Genomic DNA, 19,404 nt, shown 5'->3' on the forward strand with positions numbered 1-19,404 from the left:
TGCATGGAGGTGGTGTGAGCCCTAAGAAGGTCTAAGACCCTGAGAGTCCAAGCAGTAACCAGTTGTTCTCCAGAGGCTCTGATGGTGAGGAAGTTGCGCTGCTGGTTACTGCTGGAAGGCAAAACACGGTACCAAATCACAAAGCAGAAGGATAGTCGAGGGAGGCCAGGGTTGAGGCAGACAGCAAGCAAGAGAGGTCAGGTCACATGCCAGGGGTCAATTGCCAGGGATCTGGGAGACAGACACTAGTGACACAGGGGCCACTGCGGGCACAGGGAAAACTGGAAGCAACAGGAGGCACAGGTGACTCAGGGATATCCACAGACAGGAACACTGGAACAGCACAGGGAAGTTGACTGGGAACCAACAGACTGGAAAATGAGGGGTAATGCAGGAGCTGGACAGAGGAAACACTGAATTAGGCACCAGGTGAAAAGGAACTAGCTCAACAGAACTAGGGGCTCGGCACAATGGAGACACGTTGCACACTGAGACACTGAGTGCAGAGTGTGAGATAGCTAAACAGCCAAGGCTGGTCAAGAGGCTTTTTTCTGATTGGCTAGTGGATTGGACGGAACTGAATGGAAACAGAGGCACGTCCAGCCTCAGAACTGCCTGCATGCGCAAGAGAGAAGCATCTGTGCTTTAGTGAGGAAGAGGTAAGTGTGGCACCTGAGGCCTGGCGTCAGGCGGTCCTTGAGGAGGTTAAAAAAATGTTGCAGCTAAATGTAATTAGAGAGTCCCTCAGTGAGTGGTCCAGCCCCATTGTCCTTATCCCAAAACCAGATTGGAGCTTCCAATTTTTCAACAATTTTAGGAAACTAATGAGGTTTTCAGATTTGATGCATATCCTATGCCCAGCGTCGATGAGCTGATAGATAGGCTTGAATTGGCCTGGGATATTACCACCTTAGATCTCACCAAGGGTTACTGGCATGTTCCCCTGACTCACAAACCCCACTGGGTATTACATCTCTAGCATCCAGACATGATTTATGTTTTACATAGTTACATAGTTAGTCAAGTTGAAAAAAGACATACGTCCATCAAGTTCAAGCACTAAAGACATAGTTGATCCTAAGGAAGGCAAAAAAACCTGGTACAATTTGCTCCAATAAGGGAAAAATATTCCTTCCTAATTCCATGAGGAAATCGGATGTTTTATGGATCAACAGTCTCTGTTATCTTTACTTTAAAGCTTTAATACCCAGTAGGGGACATAGGAGACTAAAAGTAAAGGTAATATATATTTATATTAGTAATGTATGTCCATAACAGGAAATTAGTGTGGGCAGGTTTGTTCCAGAATTTTTAAACTCTAACCACTGATTTCAGGGTTATCGGACTAACCAATGGGTGGCAGTTTTGTAGTGCCTGGTGGTAGTGTTTCTATGTACGATTCCCACGCCTCAAAAAATCTATGAACCCTTTTTTTTTTTTTTTTTTTTTACCTAACGATGCCTCTAGCCCCAGTTTATTTGAGATATGAATCCTAAATTTTTTCTGAACAGTGTCAAATGTAGTAGTACATTTCTATATTTCTGTGGGCTGTTCAACCCCGAGACATTCCAGAAAAGAAAATTTAGCTTAGTTTTGGGATCTACATGTATATGAACTGGTTGGGGGGCAGGCCACGGCATGGTGGCTTCTAATGTTTTAGACTATACACCAAGATAAATCATAACCATAGCAGGTCTGACCCCATCTCAGCGAGCTAGTGCAAGACCTTTGAGTACGAACCATTTTCAATATTATTGCATTGACCTTCTGTGCTTGGTACCTATACTTTTCCTTCCTAAACTCAAGCCCTCTAAACAACTTTGAAATATTTCTGGTATGAAACTTTTGCCTATGTAAACCATTAAATGCTTTCTTTTTTTTAATGTAAACAATTTCTACCCTCAGTCTATATTAACAGGTTAAAGGGTGATACTCAAACTTAGGTCGTACTCAACTCAAACTTTTTTTGTAACATGAATTTAAAATTCAGAGAATTTAACACAGATTTAACAAAAAATCTCTGATAAGTGCAACTATTGTTTCAAACATCACCCAGGTTGGGTACCCCGTATCAAAAATAACAATACATCATTATTAGGTAAGTAAGGAAAATTAAACAATGGTAAAGGATATTGCGCTCTTTGACTCATGTTGTAGGCTAGTCCACAGCTGTTTTGGGACCCTCGAATAGCTTGTTTTTACCCTGCCATGTTAAGCGAAGCTTTGCTAAATAAACCGATGAGAACTGTGTCCCTATCTCAACTAGTTGATGACACACTGGTACAAAGTGGTCTCGTCTTTGATTGGGGGTTGACCGTTCAGGTCCCAGTTGATGTGCTCTTTCCATTGCTCTGGCTGTTAATGGGGGAAGATTGAGGGCCAGCATGGGATGAACTGTAAGGAGCCAAATAAAGCGGTGACCTAAACGCCGTTTATGGTTTTCTAAGTTTTCTAATTACTCTTCTATGGAGGAGATTAAGGTTTTAGTGCTTGATCCTCCATGTCGCTGACGTGTTGTTCTGATTCGGTAATATGGGTAGTGTTGGAGGAAATGTTCACTAGGACAAACTCTATTGTTCTCTGTAATGCTGCAAATTTTTTGTTAAAGTAGGGGAAGAGGACTTTGGATACCTCTGCTGCAGTTGACCCCCGCATGGGGGAAGGTTGAGAAAGATCCATTTCTGGTAATTAGCGTGGTGGTGCTGAAGATAGGAATTCAGGTGAGGGAGGAGATGGAGAAGGTGGTAACAGGTTAGATTTTTTTGTGTCATTTTTTTTTTTTTTGCCTGGTGGATTATTTGTGGGCAGAGTTAGGGCGTGTTTTGTACATAAATTTATCCATGGTAGGTTTAATTTTGTTACAGTAAGATGTGGTAAATTTAAAATAAGAAAAAGAGTAAACAGTCCAACAAACACCAGCCAACCAGGTCTGGACGTGAATGCTCTTTAAGTGTGTCCCTAATAGCAAGGATTTGTATGGGTGTGATAGCACAGGGTAGCAATAGTAGTCATGCACTGAGGGATATGTTCCTTGAGAGGTCTGCAGCCCCCTTTCCCTTTTCAATAGGGTGTGCCTGGGTGTTAGTGAAGAAGCTCCTTGGTTTGGGGCAACGTCTCTCTTGCTGCTGTCTTTCTTGGTATTTGAGGTGGCTGTGTTTGGTCTCAGAGTGCTGTTGTGTGCTGGAGAGTTGGTGCAGCCACGATCCCATTGGCAAGATGGCCACCATGAACCAACTTCTTGGCTTCCCAACACACAAATGTGTTCTGAAACTAAATATACATGTACATATTTGATTGTTTTGGGGTGAAATGAATATATGTGACCAAAACTGCTTTTTTAAAATCTGGCAATCCCTGTTCAGAAATGCACAAATGTATACTCATACAGGGATCAAGCAGATCAAACAAATGGGAAGTTTGCTTGCTGCCCCCTTTACCATTGCCACCTGGTCTCCATGCAAGTAAAAGATTTGGGTTGGAATTTTAAGGGAAAGCCACACCATTTTTCTTTTATTTCTTTCAAATACAAAAAAGTGCTTAGTTACCTTGTTGCCCTTTAAGCCTTAAATGGCAATTGGTTTTTCCTTGAGGTGGTAATGAGCAACATTCTATGCAAATTATGAACTCTAATCCCAAAATCACCAAATATACAAAAGGTTCTCTGTTTGTCCACATTCAAAAAAAACAGAAAGAAGGCAAAAAAATGGGGTTTCTGGTGGATACCATTGTGCTAGTATCATATAGTTGGTTCTCCTGCAGCCATGCTAAAAGTGCAAGATTTTATTGTAATAAATATATTAGAGCAGTCATCATTTTCCAGTTTTATACCAAAGAGGTGGACCATTTTTGACACATGATGAGGTTTTGTGACTTAAAAGATAAAGTATAAAGTCAGCTAGAGAAATCATATCAGAAAAGTGAGGTAATGCTTTGAACAGTGTATTTTCTAAGAATGCTGACTTGATTAATCAACAAGGATGTACTAATGTGCTTCCAGAGTGATTAAAAAAAAACAATTTTGGGGTATAGATAAGAACATACTCTGAGTGTCAGCTTGCCAGTTTTTCTCCAGATTGCTCTTAAAGGATATTGATTAAAAAGGGAATAGAACTTAATTGGACACACAAGTCTGTAAAAAAGAATCTGTTCTGTCAAGTGTTGGCTGCAAAACTAGATTAGAGTTGCTGCAAATAAATAGGTTACCTTTCTGTGTTTATAAATTATGGAATATATCAAATACAAAATAAATGAGAAAGGAAAGGGATTTGGGTAATGACAGATGAATAGTAACTAACAATAGTTACTTTGTTGTCCTGCAGTATGTCTTGTAGACTTAGGAAGTCACCTTTTGGGTCTGTTATGGCCATTGTTCAAAAGATGAGCTGAACAGTAAAAGCTTACAAAGATTTTATCACAAGCAGGATGAACCTGCAAAAAAAAAAAAAATAATTAAATGGAGATGAGCTTTGTTGGGGGAATTTATCCCTTTTATATAAATTAAAAATAGTTGAGATGGTCATTTGTGGTTAGCTACAATGGTGGAAGAGTAGTAGGCTAATCCAGAACCTTGAAACACTGCCTCAAAAATGGTGCATAAAATCCCATTTCATGTATTTGAGGTATTAAACCAATTCCTTTCGCTTAAGTAAAAACAAAAAAGAAAATGAGTTTCATGCTGTAAACATAGTGTTATTGAAACAAGTTATATATAACAAAATTATATTAATACAGATATCAGTTGCCACCACGGACAGGTCTAGAGACCTATGGTTAGTAAAACATAAGGCCTGTGGTGCAGGTGGTCAGTAGACAAGGGGCAAACAGTGTTTGCAAATAAAAGCAGGCAGGTTTGGTGTAAACACAACTGTACTGCCCAAATGTGCTCATGGGTAATCATCCAGGATAGCATTTCTAAAACCTCTTTTTTAGGAATCACTGCTTGGAGGATATTAACTTTGTTGCAAAAACCAAATCACAGATATGACAAAAATTACTTTATTACCAGCTGAACAATATTGTAAAACATACCTACAAAAAATTAGATGGCGTTATCGTAATTGATGGCACATTTTTTGTTCAGACCAAGTAGGAAAAAAAAATATGGAATCAAATGAGGAAAATATTTTATTGAATCACGTGGTAATTTTCTAAAATAAATACCTGCACAAGTCTAAATAGGCCACTTAGACTGCAGTTAAATGGATAAAACAAGATTATACATTTATGTGCTGTGGATGATTGGATGAAATTGATATTCAGTGATGAATCATAAATCTATATTGGCCAAATAGATGATGCTGGAACATTTGTTTGATGCTGTTCCAATAAAAAAATGGCTTCCCAAAGAGAACAAGCACGTGTCCTGTCACTGAGGATATCAGGTTGAATGTCAGGCAAAGGAGGAAAGAAGCAGATTAAGGATAACTAAGTCATTTTCAGGATGATAATGGATCTTGCTACAGAACAAAGAGCATTAAAACATTTCTTCAGGAAAGGCATATCAACTAAATGACCAGCAAACAATCTAGATTTCAATCTAATTGAAAACTTATGGTGGCAACTGAAAAAAAGGGTCCATGACAAGGCTCCATCCTGCAAAACTGATTTGTCAAAAGCTTCACAATAAAGTTAGAACATGACTGATGAGAAATATTGTTTTTATTTAGTGAAGTTCATGCCTTCAAAATTTCATGCTGTCATTAAAGCCTGGGAAGGTGCATGAAAGTACTTGCAAACCACAATTTTTTGAGTGAATAATTTTTCGCCTATTTGGTTTGCACAAAATAATTGGAGTTAATTACCATGTCATTTATTCTTCTGGATGTGTATTTTACAATGTTAGAATGTTTAGCTGTTAAATAAAAGTTTTGTATCATATCTGTGACAGCTGAACATCCTTCAAGACTAGAATAGTATGAGAAAAACAAGGTAACTAAGGTAATTGAGTTCAGTGTATGACAGTGGCAGTGTTCAGTGTTCAGTTTAGTGTTCAGTGGCAGCAGGAAAACAAGTAGAACTGATGAGGCCAAAGAGGTCTAGACTAGATCTTTGGGATGCTGAACTGGTTCTGTGTGGCAGGTTCCACTTTTAAATTTTGGGATGCTCATAGCAAGTAGGTTGAGGTCTTCAAGACAGTCTTCTTGTCTTTAGATACTGTATATTACAATGGTATTGTTATTTCTGTGTGAAATCCTGGTAATTGAATTTCAAACTTTATTTATACCTTATCCTATGCTCAGTGAGGGTTGGCAGATATGGTTTTAGAGCGTATCATTTATTATGATTTTGGGGTATGCCATTTACTGAATTGGTGTTTTTTTACATGTCATCCCTGAGGTCACATTGAAAGGACTCCTCTGGTCAAGATACTGTCTTTTTTCTGTTAAATTTGCCCAATCGCAGTACCATGTGTTTACCTAATTGCACTACCATCACCCTATATCACCATGACCCCTTTTCACATTATATTGTTTATTTGCCTTAAAAATGCCCAGAATTTAGTTTCAATGTTCCCCTTTTTGTAGAACTTAATGAACACAACCTCACGTTGTCAGGCCAACACCTTACATTAAAGGAGGGATATTTACAGATAAATAGTTATGCTTCAGCTTGCAAGTGGAAGTAATCTGTACTCTGGCATCCAGCTTTTTTTCTACTTGGGTACTACCTTAGGCTGCAGATGTCCACCTTTCTTGCTGGACAATATTAGTCTTTCAGCCATTTCCCTTGTGGCCTGCTTCTTGTTCCTAAACATGTGCCTGATATTTCTTTTCATCTAACTCCTTGGTGTCTCCCTTGATCCGTCTAAAATACCATTACCTGACCTTTTCCAGCTTTACTGACTTTGTCTCCTGTATCATCCTTTGTAACTTCCCCAAATCTGCCTTAACTGCTGGTATTGGACCCTCACATGGGTTGTTGACTTGCTTCTTGTCTCATCCCTTGGTGCCTGGCCCACCACCATCAACATGGTCTGTCATCGATGAGACAATCTCCTATTGCTATCCTTGTTTGGCTGTGCATTAGCAATCTGGTGTCACCCTGCAAAACAACACCCTCACTACTAGAGGCTCAATAAAAGACTATACTGAACCAAACTTTGTGCCCACTTACTTGTAGTGCATCCTCTAGCAATTGTCTCCAATCATTGCAGTTTAAACTAATCTTATGCACACATTTAATTTGCTTATCCCTTAACACTTGAACTGAATATATACTGATGGAAGACATAATGACTGACTGTGGTGATTAAGAATATATGGGGCAAATAAATATCCTTACAGGACTGGGAGAAGGGGAATAGCAGGAGTTGACCATGGTTTTATTTTGAGAAAAATTAGGATCCAGAGATATTAGCTAAACATAAATTAGGTACAAGAGACAGAACAGTACCCAAAGGCATATAGTGCAGGCAACATAAATTATGATCATGGTAGGGAGGAAAGGGAAGAGAAGCTAATAATTCCTATTAAACATTATTATTATCTGTATTAATATAACTCATACATATTATGAAGCACTTGAAGGTGCAATTTTGGAAGTGGGGAGACAGAAAAACATAAAAGACTGTGGGCAGAGGTAGTAGGAAAAGTGTTAGGTAATCAAGTTTTAGGGTAGAGGACGCAAACTGTAAGGCTACTTAGAATTAATATAAATGGGTTAGAGCATGGTGGAAAGGGAGGAAGGACTATGAAGCAGGTTTCCATAAATGTTGACCCTTTCTGCAGCATATACTGACTACTTCTTTGCTACCCCACTGGTCTGTATGGATATAAAGCAAAGTGGTATACCAAGTATATTTGGCTTTGGAGAGCACATTTTATCACTGGTGCTAAGGTGTTGGCCAATCAGGCATATGGGAAAAGTGAGGGAATCTTAAGCCCTGAATAAGCTATGATCACAGCAAATTAGAACAAAGCGATGGAGGAGTGAAGTGTGCCTAGGACATTGAAGTCAATTTGTTGTTTAATAGGAGGTGTTGGCTTATTACAGTAGTAAAACTTTGGTTTTCTTCTATGCAGCATGATTACAGCAGTCTACTTGTGAGCAATGTGTGACCCCTATTCCTGGTTTCAACTGCACCTGGTGTCATGTATTACAAAGGTAAGCATATGTCCATTGTGTATATCAAACTTTTAAACAATGGCCCTAAACCAGCAGCTTCAAAGCCACACATGACTTTAGCAGATTTCCAACTGAACAATGGACAGTGATCAAGACAGTAGTTGCACACTGCAACATAAAACTTTAAGTTAAAACTATTTTGGGTTGGTAAATTGTCACGCTTGGGGAGACAGGGGCTCTAGGGGGTGCTACAGCTTCCACAAAAGTGGTGTGAGCCCTGAGAAGGGCCAAGGGGCAGAATCTAAGCAGTAACCAGGTCTGCTCTCAAAGCCTCTAGTGGAGAGGATGTTGCGCTGCTGGTTACTGTCAGGTTGTGGTCCTTGAGAACACCAGGGTGGGCAGGATGAAGCACAGTACCAAATCACTAGGCAGGAGAATTGTCAAGGAAGGCCGGGGTCGAGGCAGCCAGCAAGCAAGAAAGGTCTGAAACAAGCCAGGGGTCAATTACCAGATATCCAGGAAATAAGACACCAGTGACACGGGGCCACAGCAGACACGGGAACACAGCAGGCAACAGGAGGCACAGGACAGCCAGAGGGAACAGGCAGGGAAACACCAGACTCTGTAATGAGGGGTTAACACAAGAGCTTGACAAGGAAAGCACTGAATTAAACAGCAGGTGCACAGGATTTGCTCAGCGGAGCTAGGGCGCTTGGCCCTAGTGGAGACACATTGCTTGAAAAGGTATGTGCAGTGTCTGAGCTAGCTAAATAGCCAGGGATTAAAATTGATTTAAAGATGTGAGCTTCTTTCCCATTTTAGTGTCCATCCTGCCCCTCTGTCTCTTACTCCACTACATGGATTAGTAATGGTTCTGGAAAGGATTACATGTTTATTGTTATGGAGCACAGTACTAAAAGTGTACTTGATTCTGTCTAGCCTGAATATGATTTAAAACTAGGATGTTTATTGCAAAGATTTATGTAGAGGTGGTTATGATACCAAGAAAAAGCTATGATGTACATGTTCTTATCTCTTTGTCCAACTTTCAGATTTTAAGCGTTCTGGTAGACTCTTTCCCTTGGTATTCACGTTTAATGTAAAAGCTTATCTTGATGTATGGTTTCACTATTTCCCCCTACATTCCCACCATTGTTGTTCGATCCCCCACATAAATCAATAAAATCTTTGAAATTAAAGAGTAGAGTTTTCCATGTAATTTTAGTTAGACTGGTGCAGAACAGTTCTGATTAGACTTTAGGCTGTAAACCATAGTCTGTGTGCTTTGGGGCAAGACCACCAGTTGTGGAACAAGATACTAGGTGTTTTGTAGCCTTGAAAGTAAGTGGCACTGTAGAATAGGATGAAGTCCGCAATCTGGGATGGTGTTACGTACTAGCGATACAGCAGTTTGTATGGATTTTCAAGTGATAGATGCTTTTAGAGCGCTTAGAGTGCTTTTTAGACTGATTGGAGTTACATATGGTCACAAGAATCCTTTTCCCTATTTTAACACATATGATAATTTATCTGGTGGGTTATAAATGTTCACCATTCAGAAGGTTCTAAAATAAGGCTGTGTCCTTGGGGGATGTTTACAGCAGTCTTTAAAGGGAGTAACAGCCTGAAGCTCTACTATTTCTGAATATTCCTGATTGATTTTATGAAGTGCTGCAACAGTATATAAAATGCCTAGTAAGTAATAATAGGAAAGTAGTGTAGCCATTTTTCTCCTACCTTTCCCATCACCTCCCACCAGGGAGACATTTACCAAGGTTTAAATGGCAAGATGTGCAAACTTCTTTGTGTCTTTTGGTAATATCCAGAAAATTTTTTCAGCTGGGTGGTGGAAGGCTGTAGCCATGTGATCAAAAAACGGGCAGGACAAGACAGCACAAAATTTGCATTCCTAGTTGTTTATGCCATAGATATCCAGGCATGCACAGAAGGAGCAGTCCAAAGCTGTGACACAAGTATCCCAGATGAGATACATTTTTTTAAGCAACAAACAAACATATTTTTCTATTATATAAAAGGGAAAGTCACTCTTTTATATAATGTTAAAAATGTGGTGAAGAGCATCATACATGTGAACATGTGATAGCATATGAGGGCAGGACAGCCAGTGTCCACCCTCTCATTACTGCCTAGCACATGTTAGCAGATAGGGGTCAGATAGCCAGTGTAACATCCCCATCACTGCCCATATTCTGTGTATGTGACATCATTGGCAGCGCAGTGTGATAGCTGGGTGTATAAAGGCTGCATGTCATATTCTGCAGCGTAACAACTTACTGTGTTCAAACCTTCATATGTGCTAAATCAAGTCGTAATTACTTTTTTCACAGTACACAGTGGATCCTCATAGCTACTAAAAACCATATTCTTTGAAAATATGGGTATCAAATTTAAAAACTAATGAGAATTGAACATTGGGGTTGCTGTTTCAAAGGCAGGTGTGTTAAAGAGTCCAAAATTTAAAATGCAAATTGGGGACCCCTGAGACCACTTACATATCAAGGAGCATTGTGGTGGGGCCCCTAAATTTATACCTACCTGTCACAAAACTATAACTTTCATACTATTTAAAACTCTCATACTGTAAACTATAGTAATACAACTATGGTAACACAAACACTTTGTGTCACTGCTATGAAAAAGCTATGAACCACATAAAGATGAAAATTTAAAGGGATTAGATTTTTGCCATGTAGCTCTCCAAGAAGCATAAAACGGTCCTTACCCTCTACTGTACAATATTTTTTCCTATGACATTTTAGTGCATTTTGCTGCTGTAATTAATGTTAATAATGTTTCCAAAGATGCTGTATTTATTTTCCAAAGATTACAACAAAACACCAAAAAAAAAACAGCACTTAACCATCCCAACTTAAGTTGTATTGACAGTTTTAAAGTAATGAGAATGTTAAATTTGATTGGTTGTAGAGGGACTACTGAGTTTTATCTAACATTTTGTATTTATTCATTATTCATCTAACATTTTTTCATTGTCCAATTACATATTACGAGAGATCTTTAAAATGTTTCTGCACTTTTTTAAATTCTATTTTATATAGATAACTCTATTAATTAAAGGTTTCAAAAACAAATTACATCACAACATCATTCTACATAGTCACCTTCCTTTCTGATTTTTCCCAGCATCGTACCAACTTTTTAATGTCATCAGCAAACAGTGCATTGCCACTCTTTCCACTGATTTCACAATAATAATGGAAAATCTTCTTCTCCTAAAGCTTCTTTAAGGTATAAAACCCGAGCAAAACCAAAAAAATGCGGAGAAATAAAAGGAAATATTACGGTTAGGAGAAAAGAAGATGCCTCTCGCACTTTGACCCTGACTCTTAACACATAACGAACAAAAGGGGAATCACAAAAGGGTATAGGGAAAGGGAGACAAGAATTAGGAAGACAGCAACAGGGAGTTGGGGAAAGAGGCATAGAGGAAGCACTATCGGAGTCTAAATACCAAGCAAGACTACGAGTTGAGGTCCCATAACCAGCTATTATGATCCGGTATATGTTAACCATGGTTCCCAAACATCCTCAAATCTTCCCAGTGAATTCTTCAATGTATGAGTGAGTTTGTCATTCACCATGATCCAATTCAGTTTGGAAGCTATGGGTTCTAAGGGAATTGTAGGGGCCTTCCAGGCTTTAGCCAAAGCAATTCTACTTGCCACCAGTAGCAGTCTAATCAGTTTTTGGGTGGGTTTCGACAGTGTTATATCTAATTTACTAAATAGTGCAGCATCCACAGTGACTGGAATCTCCTGTTTCACCACTCTTGAGAATAAATTGAATACTTCATTCCAGAACCTCTCAGCCACCGGACACGTCCACCAGATATGTACCATGGAGCCCCTGTCCCCGCACCCCCGGAAGCACATAGGAGAGACAGAAGGGAACATCCTCGCCAATTTAGCTGGAGTGAGGTACCATCTAAGGGCTACTTTATAGTTGGCCTCCACCACCGCAGAGTTGAGAGATATTTTAGATAGGGCATACATCATATCCTGCCATTCCTCCAGATCCCACACAATGCCCAATTCATTTTCCCATTCCCTCATATATCTCAATTTTTTATGCTGGTCAATCAATACTGAGTAAATAACCGAGATTTGCCCCCTCGTGTTAGCTATAGATGAGCAAGTGCTTTCAAAAGGGGAGGAACACATGGGTTGTGAGGCGTCCCTAACTATCCTAGAGATAAAGGAAAACAGTTGTCTATAGCGGAAATATTCTGTAGCTGGAATTTCAAATTGAGAGGATAAGTGTTCCCATGTGACTACCGCTCGAACATCTATCATGTCCTTAATGCGCTTAAAGCCGTTAGCGATCCACCAGTGAAAATCTGCTGGGTGCATTCCCGGCGGGAAGTCCGGATTGAGCCACAATGGGGTCAGAGGTTTGTGAATGGAAGAAAGCTTCGGGTGGTGGCTTAATTTGTCCCAAATCTGCATAGAATGGGAAAGGGCCGGACACTTTACCGGGCCTCTGGTGCTTTTTCTCCTCCACATGATGGAATCTATAGATCCCACACTCTATGTTTGGAGTGCAGTTTAGGGAGGACAAGTTGGTCAAGAAATCTTTCCAATCCCAATGCATTAGTGGAGTTAGCAGAGCCATATAAACGGCTATAAAAATCTTCAAAAGCAGCAAGAATTTTTTCTGGGTTTTGCGATAACTGTCCGCCCTTAGTTTTAATTTTAGGAAGAGCATGGGACTCTAACTATGTTTGTTGTGATGTTTACAAATAAATATTTTGCACAATGGAATGGAACTTAGAACAAAACAAACTGTGTCATGTCACTTGCTGTAAAAGAATATAAAGTCCTAGCGTAGTAATCACATATTTTGAAAATGCAAAGTACTGACCAGGGTTCAGTCCAACAGACTCAATGTCTGCTGCCCAGGCTTACAAAGTACTGGCTGTGTGCATGCCCAGCACTTTAATTTACTTGGCTGCTTAATTGCAGTTAGATACAGATGCATTTCTATAGTGGATCAGAGGTTTCAGAAGGTATGGGTTAGAAACCTAGGTGATATATAAAGCCTTGAAACCATTAGCCAGCTTTTGTTCTTTTTAGTGTTTTAATTACAGATTTTTATACAGCAGTAGGCCCCTCAATATAAAAGAAAAGTTTCTCAGTCTTCATACTGACAATGTTCATAACATGAGCTAGCACGAGAGAAATTTGAAGTGATATACTAAAAAAGTGGATAGGCATAGGTTAGTAAAGAGGATTCTGGTATATGTTTCATAAGTAATTATGAAACCTTGAGGAATAATATGTAGATACTAAAATGCTGTGCATCTATGGGAATTTAGGTGTTGCGGAAGGTCTTTGAATGTTGTTTTTTAGATTTGGGTCAACTGCAAAATTGACATGAACATCAGACATTTGGTTAGGTTCCTGTTGGATAAAGCAAACAAATTAATAGGGATAACTTCGGTTAGGTCAAACAGCATAGATAGCAGACAATCACTACCTGGTGTGTACATTGACTATAAACTCTCAAGCCACTTATATCTAATGTGTAAAGCACGTCTGACAACCATTAGACTATGGCTATACTGCCTACTGTATACCACATGAACTGGCTTTCAAACAGCTGTAACTAATGTAAAAAGTTTTCAAGACTGTTTCTATAATATACAATGATTACAGAAACATTTCAGTATAGGCATTTTTGAGTAGTGCTAGCCCTGACCTTTTTTACCATCATTATAACAAAATGCTACATATGTCCTGTAGCCTTCTTACAGTCTCTACCTTTCCATTTAAAGTAATACCAGGCTGTGTGTGTTTTTGCACAAGTCACATTTACTAATTGTTGCTGACAGTACTAATTCTATATCATGGACCTTTTGTTTTATTAATTTGTTCTTATGTCATTTTATGAAAACAAACAATAAATAGTAAATAAATAATGTTAAAGAGTAATACTGTAAAAATTAAAGATTATTATATAGTGCCAACATATTATGCAGCACTGTACAAAGTCCATTTTTCATATCATGCCAGAAGCTGTCCCTCAAAGGAGCTCCCAATCTAATGTCTCTACCTCAGTCATATGCCTTTAATACAATCTAAGGTAAATTTTGGGGGGAAAGCCAATTAATCTAACTTCATGTTTTTGAAATGTGGGAGGAAACCCATGCAAACACAAGCTGAACCTACAAACTCCGTGCAGATCGTGTCCTGGTCAAGGTTCGAACCTGGGACCCAGCGCTGCAAAGGCCAGAGGGCTAACCACTGAGCTACCGTGATGTCACATAAACATATTATTAGTCAACAAATAAAGCACTAAAGTTAAAATATAAACATACATGGATGCTTGGAAATGTTATCAAATATAAGGTAGGTACATTTCCAGTAGTAACAAAGTTTATATATACAATTTGAATTGAGGAGATAGGGAGGGGGGTTTAGTAGGGTAAGGCATGTTTGGTGTAGCATAGTGGCTAAGGTTTCATCACGTAAAAATAACTCACATTAAAAAGAGAAGATGAAATGTACAGTAAAACAACACAAGGTTAGGATGAAACAATACAATGACAAATAAAATATTATATCAACATTATCTTTCAGATCAAATTCAAACACTGTATCACATTTCCAAGTATAATTTCCAGTGTACAGTTGCACTCACTACCAGTTTTCCTGATTACCTAGGGCACTTAAAGCATAGTGACACAACACTCTACATTAAAGCTAAGTATTTCTACACTTTGGTCAAGAACCCTGCTGTTTCTGCTTGTAACTCCATTTGCCTCTTAGGTCCTTAGTGACCTCGTGTTGAAGTGACCCTTTGTTTGATTGTGCTTCTATTCACCTTTCTTTGACTTTACCGGTTACGGATTCCTGCTTGATCTTGACTATATCTGTTCGCTGATTGGAAGATTGTCCATCCTTCTGTTTCCTCACTTTTCAGCTGCATGATCCAAAGTATCTGAAAGTTGCAACCTGTGAGTCATCAACAGCAAACTCCACCACTATTTGGAGGGTGCCCGGCTAAATCTAAGTATTTTTTTACATCTATGCCTCAGCTACACTTACCTCAAGCTACAGTACAGATTACCCCCAACTTTGATAAACTAACTGTACACTGTACAAGCAGATTCTGTTTTTTTCACACTTTCTAAATAGCATTCTTTAAACAATTCATCCAGCAAAAAAATTGCTGGTCTGAGGTTAGATTTTTTGTAAGATGATAGGATACATACTTAAATACATAAATAAAATCATTAGGACCAAAGACCCAAGCAGCAGGCTTGCTATATATATATTTTTTTTTTCACAATTTTAGTTAATACAGAATGACAATTTGAATTTTCATGATGCTTAAATCTTAATATCCTTGTTCTGTACCTTTATCTTGGGTGTCTGAGAGGTATTGCATAACCCAAAATAAGTAAGTCGCACTTACAAATGTTTAAATGAAAACCTACATAACAAGTAATTCATGTAACCCAAAACGTTTACCTGCTTGACACTTCCACCAAAGACAGAAATCCATGTCCCCATGTAAAATTACCTACAAGGGTTAAATACACTTAAAAAACATTTGGTAAAGTGGACACCCCGGTACCCTAAATGAAAAAAAAAAAACTCTGCGGATAAAAATCAATTAACACCAGGCTAAAAACAGACTGATAAAATAAGTGACTTAGACACATAGTTATTTAAGAGGTATTGACTTTCAGTTCTGGAACCTCAGCGGTTTCCAGAGGCTCCATCACCTGCTGAGGGAAACCGCTGCTTTCCACCTTACAGTCCTCACTCACGCTCTCACGTGTACCTGGCTAAGTGACAGCAGTCACCAATGGATCAGTTTTTAGACTGATCACAGATGCCTTGTTCCACTGCAGCGACCCTGGATAGCTCCCTGGCAGGCTCATTCAACATTGCTGACACTTAGGAAGCCACGCACACCCTCACTCAAGATACAATGTACTCGTGCATCTTCTGAACACTATAAAATAGCAGGTACTGTTGCTGCATTTCTCAGATCCACTTTACAGGAGGCTAATGATACAGCAATGGATAAAGCATACAATCCCTGTGCCAAGAACTCAAGGTTCAATCTACTGGGATTACCACCACAGTGTCAACCTTTCTAAATTAAAGGCAAAATCATCTGCAATGGCATATAAAACCAACAACCTGGAGTATAGATCCTGACCTGTGTGCAACCACATTCCATCATCTAAAGGTATGGACACTACCTGCAATGTGGAGCAAGTGCACTGGCTCGGCCCCCCACATTCAGACCTTAACCCCCTTGGCGGTATTCCCAAGTGTGGCTTGGGGTGAATTTTTTATACCAAAAGCAGTAACCCTGAGCCACACTCGGGGTAGCAACAAAAAAACCTACCGGCGCCCTACAATCCAGCAGCGGCTTCAGCAATCCCCGGCTGGCTTCTGCATTGCATTCTTGATGCGTGAATCATCAATACGCTGGGGAGGCATGACCTGGTGGGAAATATAAAAGCAGATTACGTTGCCCTGACCTTTGTTTGACCTTAAAATTTTCCTGGCCTTTTCCTCATTACCTCATTTCCTCATTTGAAAACTTGTCTCTGACCTTGAACATTCCTGACTTCTTACTGGAAACTTGACCACATCCATGGCATCCAAAAGGCATCTCACCAGCGTAAAAACTGTTTTTGAACAACTAGAAAGCAGTGATAATGATTTGGAGTCACTTGTAAAATTGAGCGATAATGATTCACCAGGAAACTTGTCATCAGACAGTGACAGTGAAATAGAACACAGTGACGAATCTGAGTTTGAGGTCAGTAATGTGTGCACTTGGTACACTATTGACCTTGGTGCAACTCAGGGAGTTCCCCCAAGATTCCCATTTACTGGAGCACCTGGTGTGAAAATTGATGCTGAATGCAATGACCCTTGGCATACCTGCAATTGTTTCTGACCGATGAGGATATTGAAAAAATAGTATCTGAGGTACACTGGACAACAATTAGCTGCCCCACACCTAAGGTTTGCAAGAGGCAAAAAGTGGGAACCAGTGACCAAAGATGACATTTGGCTATTTCTAGGCTTAGTAATACTTCAGGGAGTGGTGGGCATTAGTCTACCAATTAAATACTTGCCACTCCATTCTTTGCCACAGTCATGTCAGAGAACAGATTTATCCTGATCAGGAAATATCTACACTTTGCCAACAATGAAGAATTTGATGAAACTACTCCAGCACCAAAGCTCAAGAAAATTTGGTATCTCAAATGATTCTTAAAACTTTCCAACAGACCTTTGTGCCAGAAAGACATCAGCATAGATGAAAGTCCAATGGCCTACAAGGGGAGGCTCACCTGGGTGCAATACATTACATCAAAGAGAGCACCATTTGGCATGAAATCCTACATGCTGTTCGAATCCTCAACTGGCTACATTTAAAATTCAGTCCTATACACTGGAAAAGGGACAAAATTAAACCCAAAATAAAGCAACTATGGAATGGCAACATCTTCTGTTCTCTTACTCATTGAGCCATTGCTAAATCCGGGCTATTGTGTCACAACCCACAACTTTTACTCTTCACAAAACAGATGCGTATGGAACTGTTAGGGCTAACCGGCGCAACATGCCATCAATGTTTGCAAAAAGGAAGCTGAAGACAGGAGAAATGATTGTTGGGGCAGAAAGGCAAAATGATGGCCCTGCGATGGAGTGACAAAAAAGATGTGGAAAACTAATAAAAGGAATGGAATAAAAGGAATGGAGGAGCTCAGCTTTGAGGAGAGATTAGCTGAAATGAATCTATTCTCCCTTGATAAGAGAGGTTTATGGGGGATATGATCACCCTGTATCAATATATAAATGGTCCATATAGAGAACTCTTTTCCCCATTATTCACTGTAAGATCATTACAAAGAACAAGAGGGCACTCATTGCGTCTAGAGGAAAAGAAGTTTAAGCTCCGGATAATGAAGAGATTCTTCACTGTAAGGTCTGTAAAAATGTGGAATCGGCTCCCTCAGGAAGTAGTTTCAGCAATTACGATAGATTGCTTTAAGAAAAAGCTGGATGTTTTTCTGGAAGCACAGAATATAACTGGTGTGACAGTGTGTCCCCAGAAAGGGTAGAAAAGTGTCAGGAAAATGTAATAAAGGCTCCAGGGAATAGAAAGTGATTAGGTTGAATAGGTTTTTAGAAGGTAAACCAGGGACTTTAGGGCCCTGGAGACAGCCAAGGGAGTGAAAGAGTGGGTTCCTTGGCCCAACCCAATCCTTGACTGGGTTAATATGCACCTGCACTCAGGTGAAAGGTGGTGGGGGGGAAGTAATTAACCAGAGGGATCCAAGATGAGTGAGCAGTTCAGGCTGAGAGAGAGCCAGAGAGGATTCCAGGGTGAGAGAGAGCCAGAAAGGATTCCAGGCTGAGAGAGAGCCAGAGAGGATTCCAGGCTGAGAGAGAGCCAGAGAGGATTCCAGGCTGAGAGAGAGCCAGAGAGGATTCCAGGCTGAGAGAGTGCCAGAGAGGATTCCAGGCTGGGAGAGAGCCAGAGTGGATGCTAGGCTGAGAGAGAGCCAGAGGGATCCAGGCTGAGAGAGTGATCAGCAAGAGGCCGAGGGAAGAGGATCAGCACTGTGTTGCAAGCTGGAGGGCACTAGAAGGCAGCTGTTAGTTCCAAGACCTGTAGGGGAACAGAGCTCAGCCTTGCACCAGCAACGATTACATGTGAATGGAACATGCTTGTTTTGTGTTCTAAAGACTGCCTTGAATTGCTTTTGCTTAAACTGCTTTACTGTCAAAAGGGTATGCCGAGCCATTTCTTTTGTTTTGTTAAAGTGCTAATAAATAGACAGGCAGGAGCCTGTTTTAACTGCAACTTTCAAGTGTGCTGTCTGGTTCATTGCTGTCTTCTGACCCCGTTGCTATGGGCGATCTCACGCTGGGTATTAAGGCTCTAAAGAAAAATAACAGTGACTGTTGATCCAGGGATCATCCAATTGCTTTATGGAATCAGGAAGCAATTTTTTCCCCTGTTGAAGCAAATTGTAGCAGGATTTTTTGCCTTCCTCTGGACCAACTATGTATTATGGGGTTTTTTTATCTGGGATTTGATTATTTCCCTAGTGGTTGAACTTGATGGACTTATGTCTTTTTTCAAACTAACCTACTATGTAACTATGTAACTATGTGTGCCTAATGAGTACAGTCCATAATGCCTCCACTGTTATGGTACGCATAAAAGGTGGGAAAGAAATCATGAAGCCAAGTAGTGATTGACTACAATAACACCATGGGAGGTGTCGACAGAGCTGATCAGGCAATTACATTCTAC

General features: G+C 39.8%; 1 protein-coding gene across 1 annotated transcript in view; it reads left to right on the top strand.

The window, feature by feature from the left end:
- Positions 1-19,404, top strand: part of LOC140332438 (plexin domain-containing protein 1-like) — a 132,533-nt gene that overhangs the window by 102,264 nt on the left and 10,865 nt on the right. Inside the window, 1 exon segment of the mRNA XM_072413698.1 lies at positions 8,022-8,103. Within this exon segment, the coding sequence (XP_072269799.1) occupies positions 8,022-8,103 (82 nt within the window).

Source organism: Pyxicephalus adspersus, chromosome 6 (assembly GCF_032062135.1).
Source record: "Pyxicephalus adspersus chromosome 6, UCB_Pads_2.0, whole genome shotgun sequence".
In the NCBI taxonomy this organism is placed as follows: domain Eukaryota; kingdom Metazoa; phylum Chordata; class Amphibia; order Anura; family Pyxicephalidae; genus Pyxicephalus; species Pyxicephalus adspersus.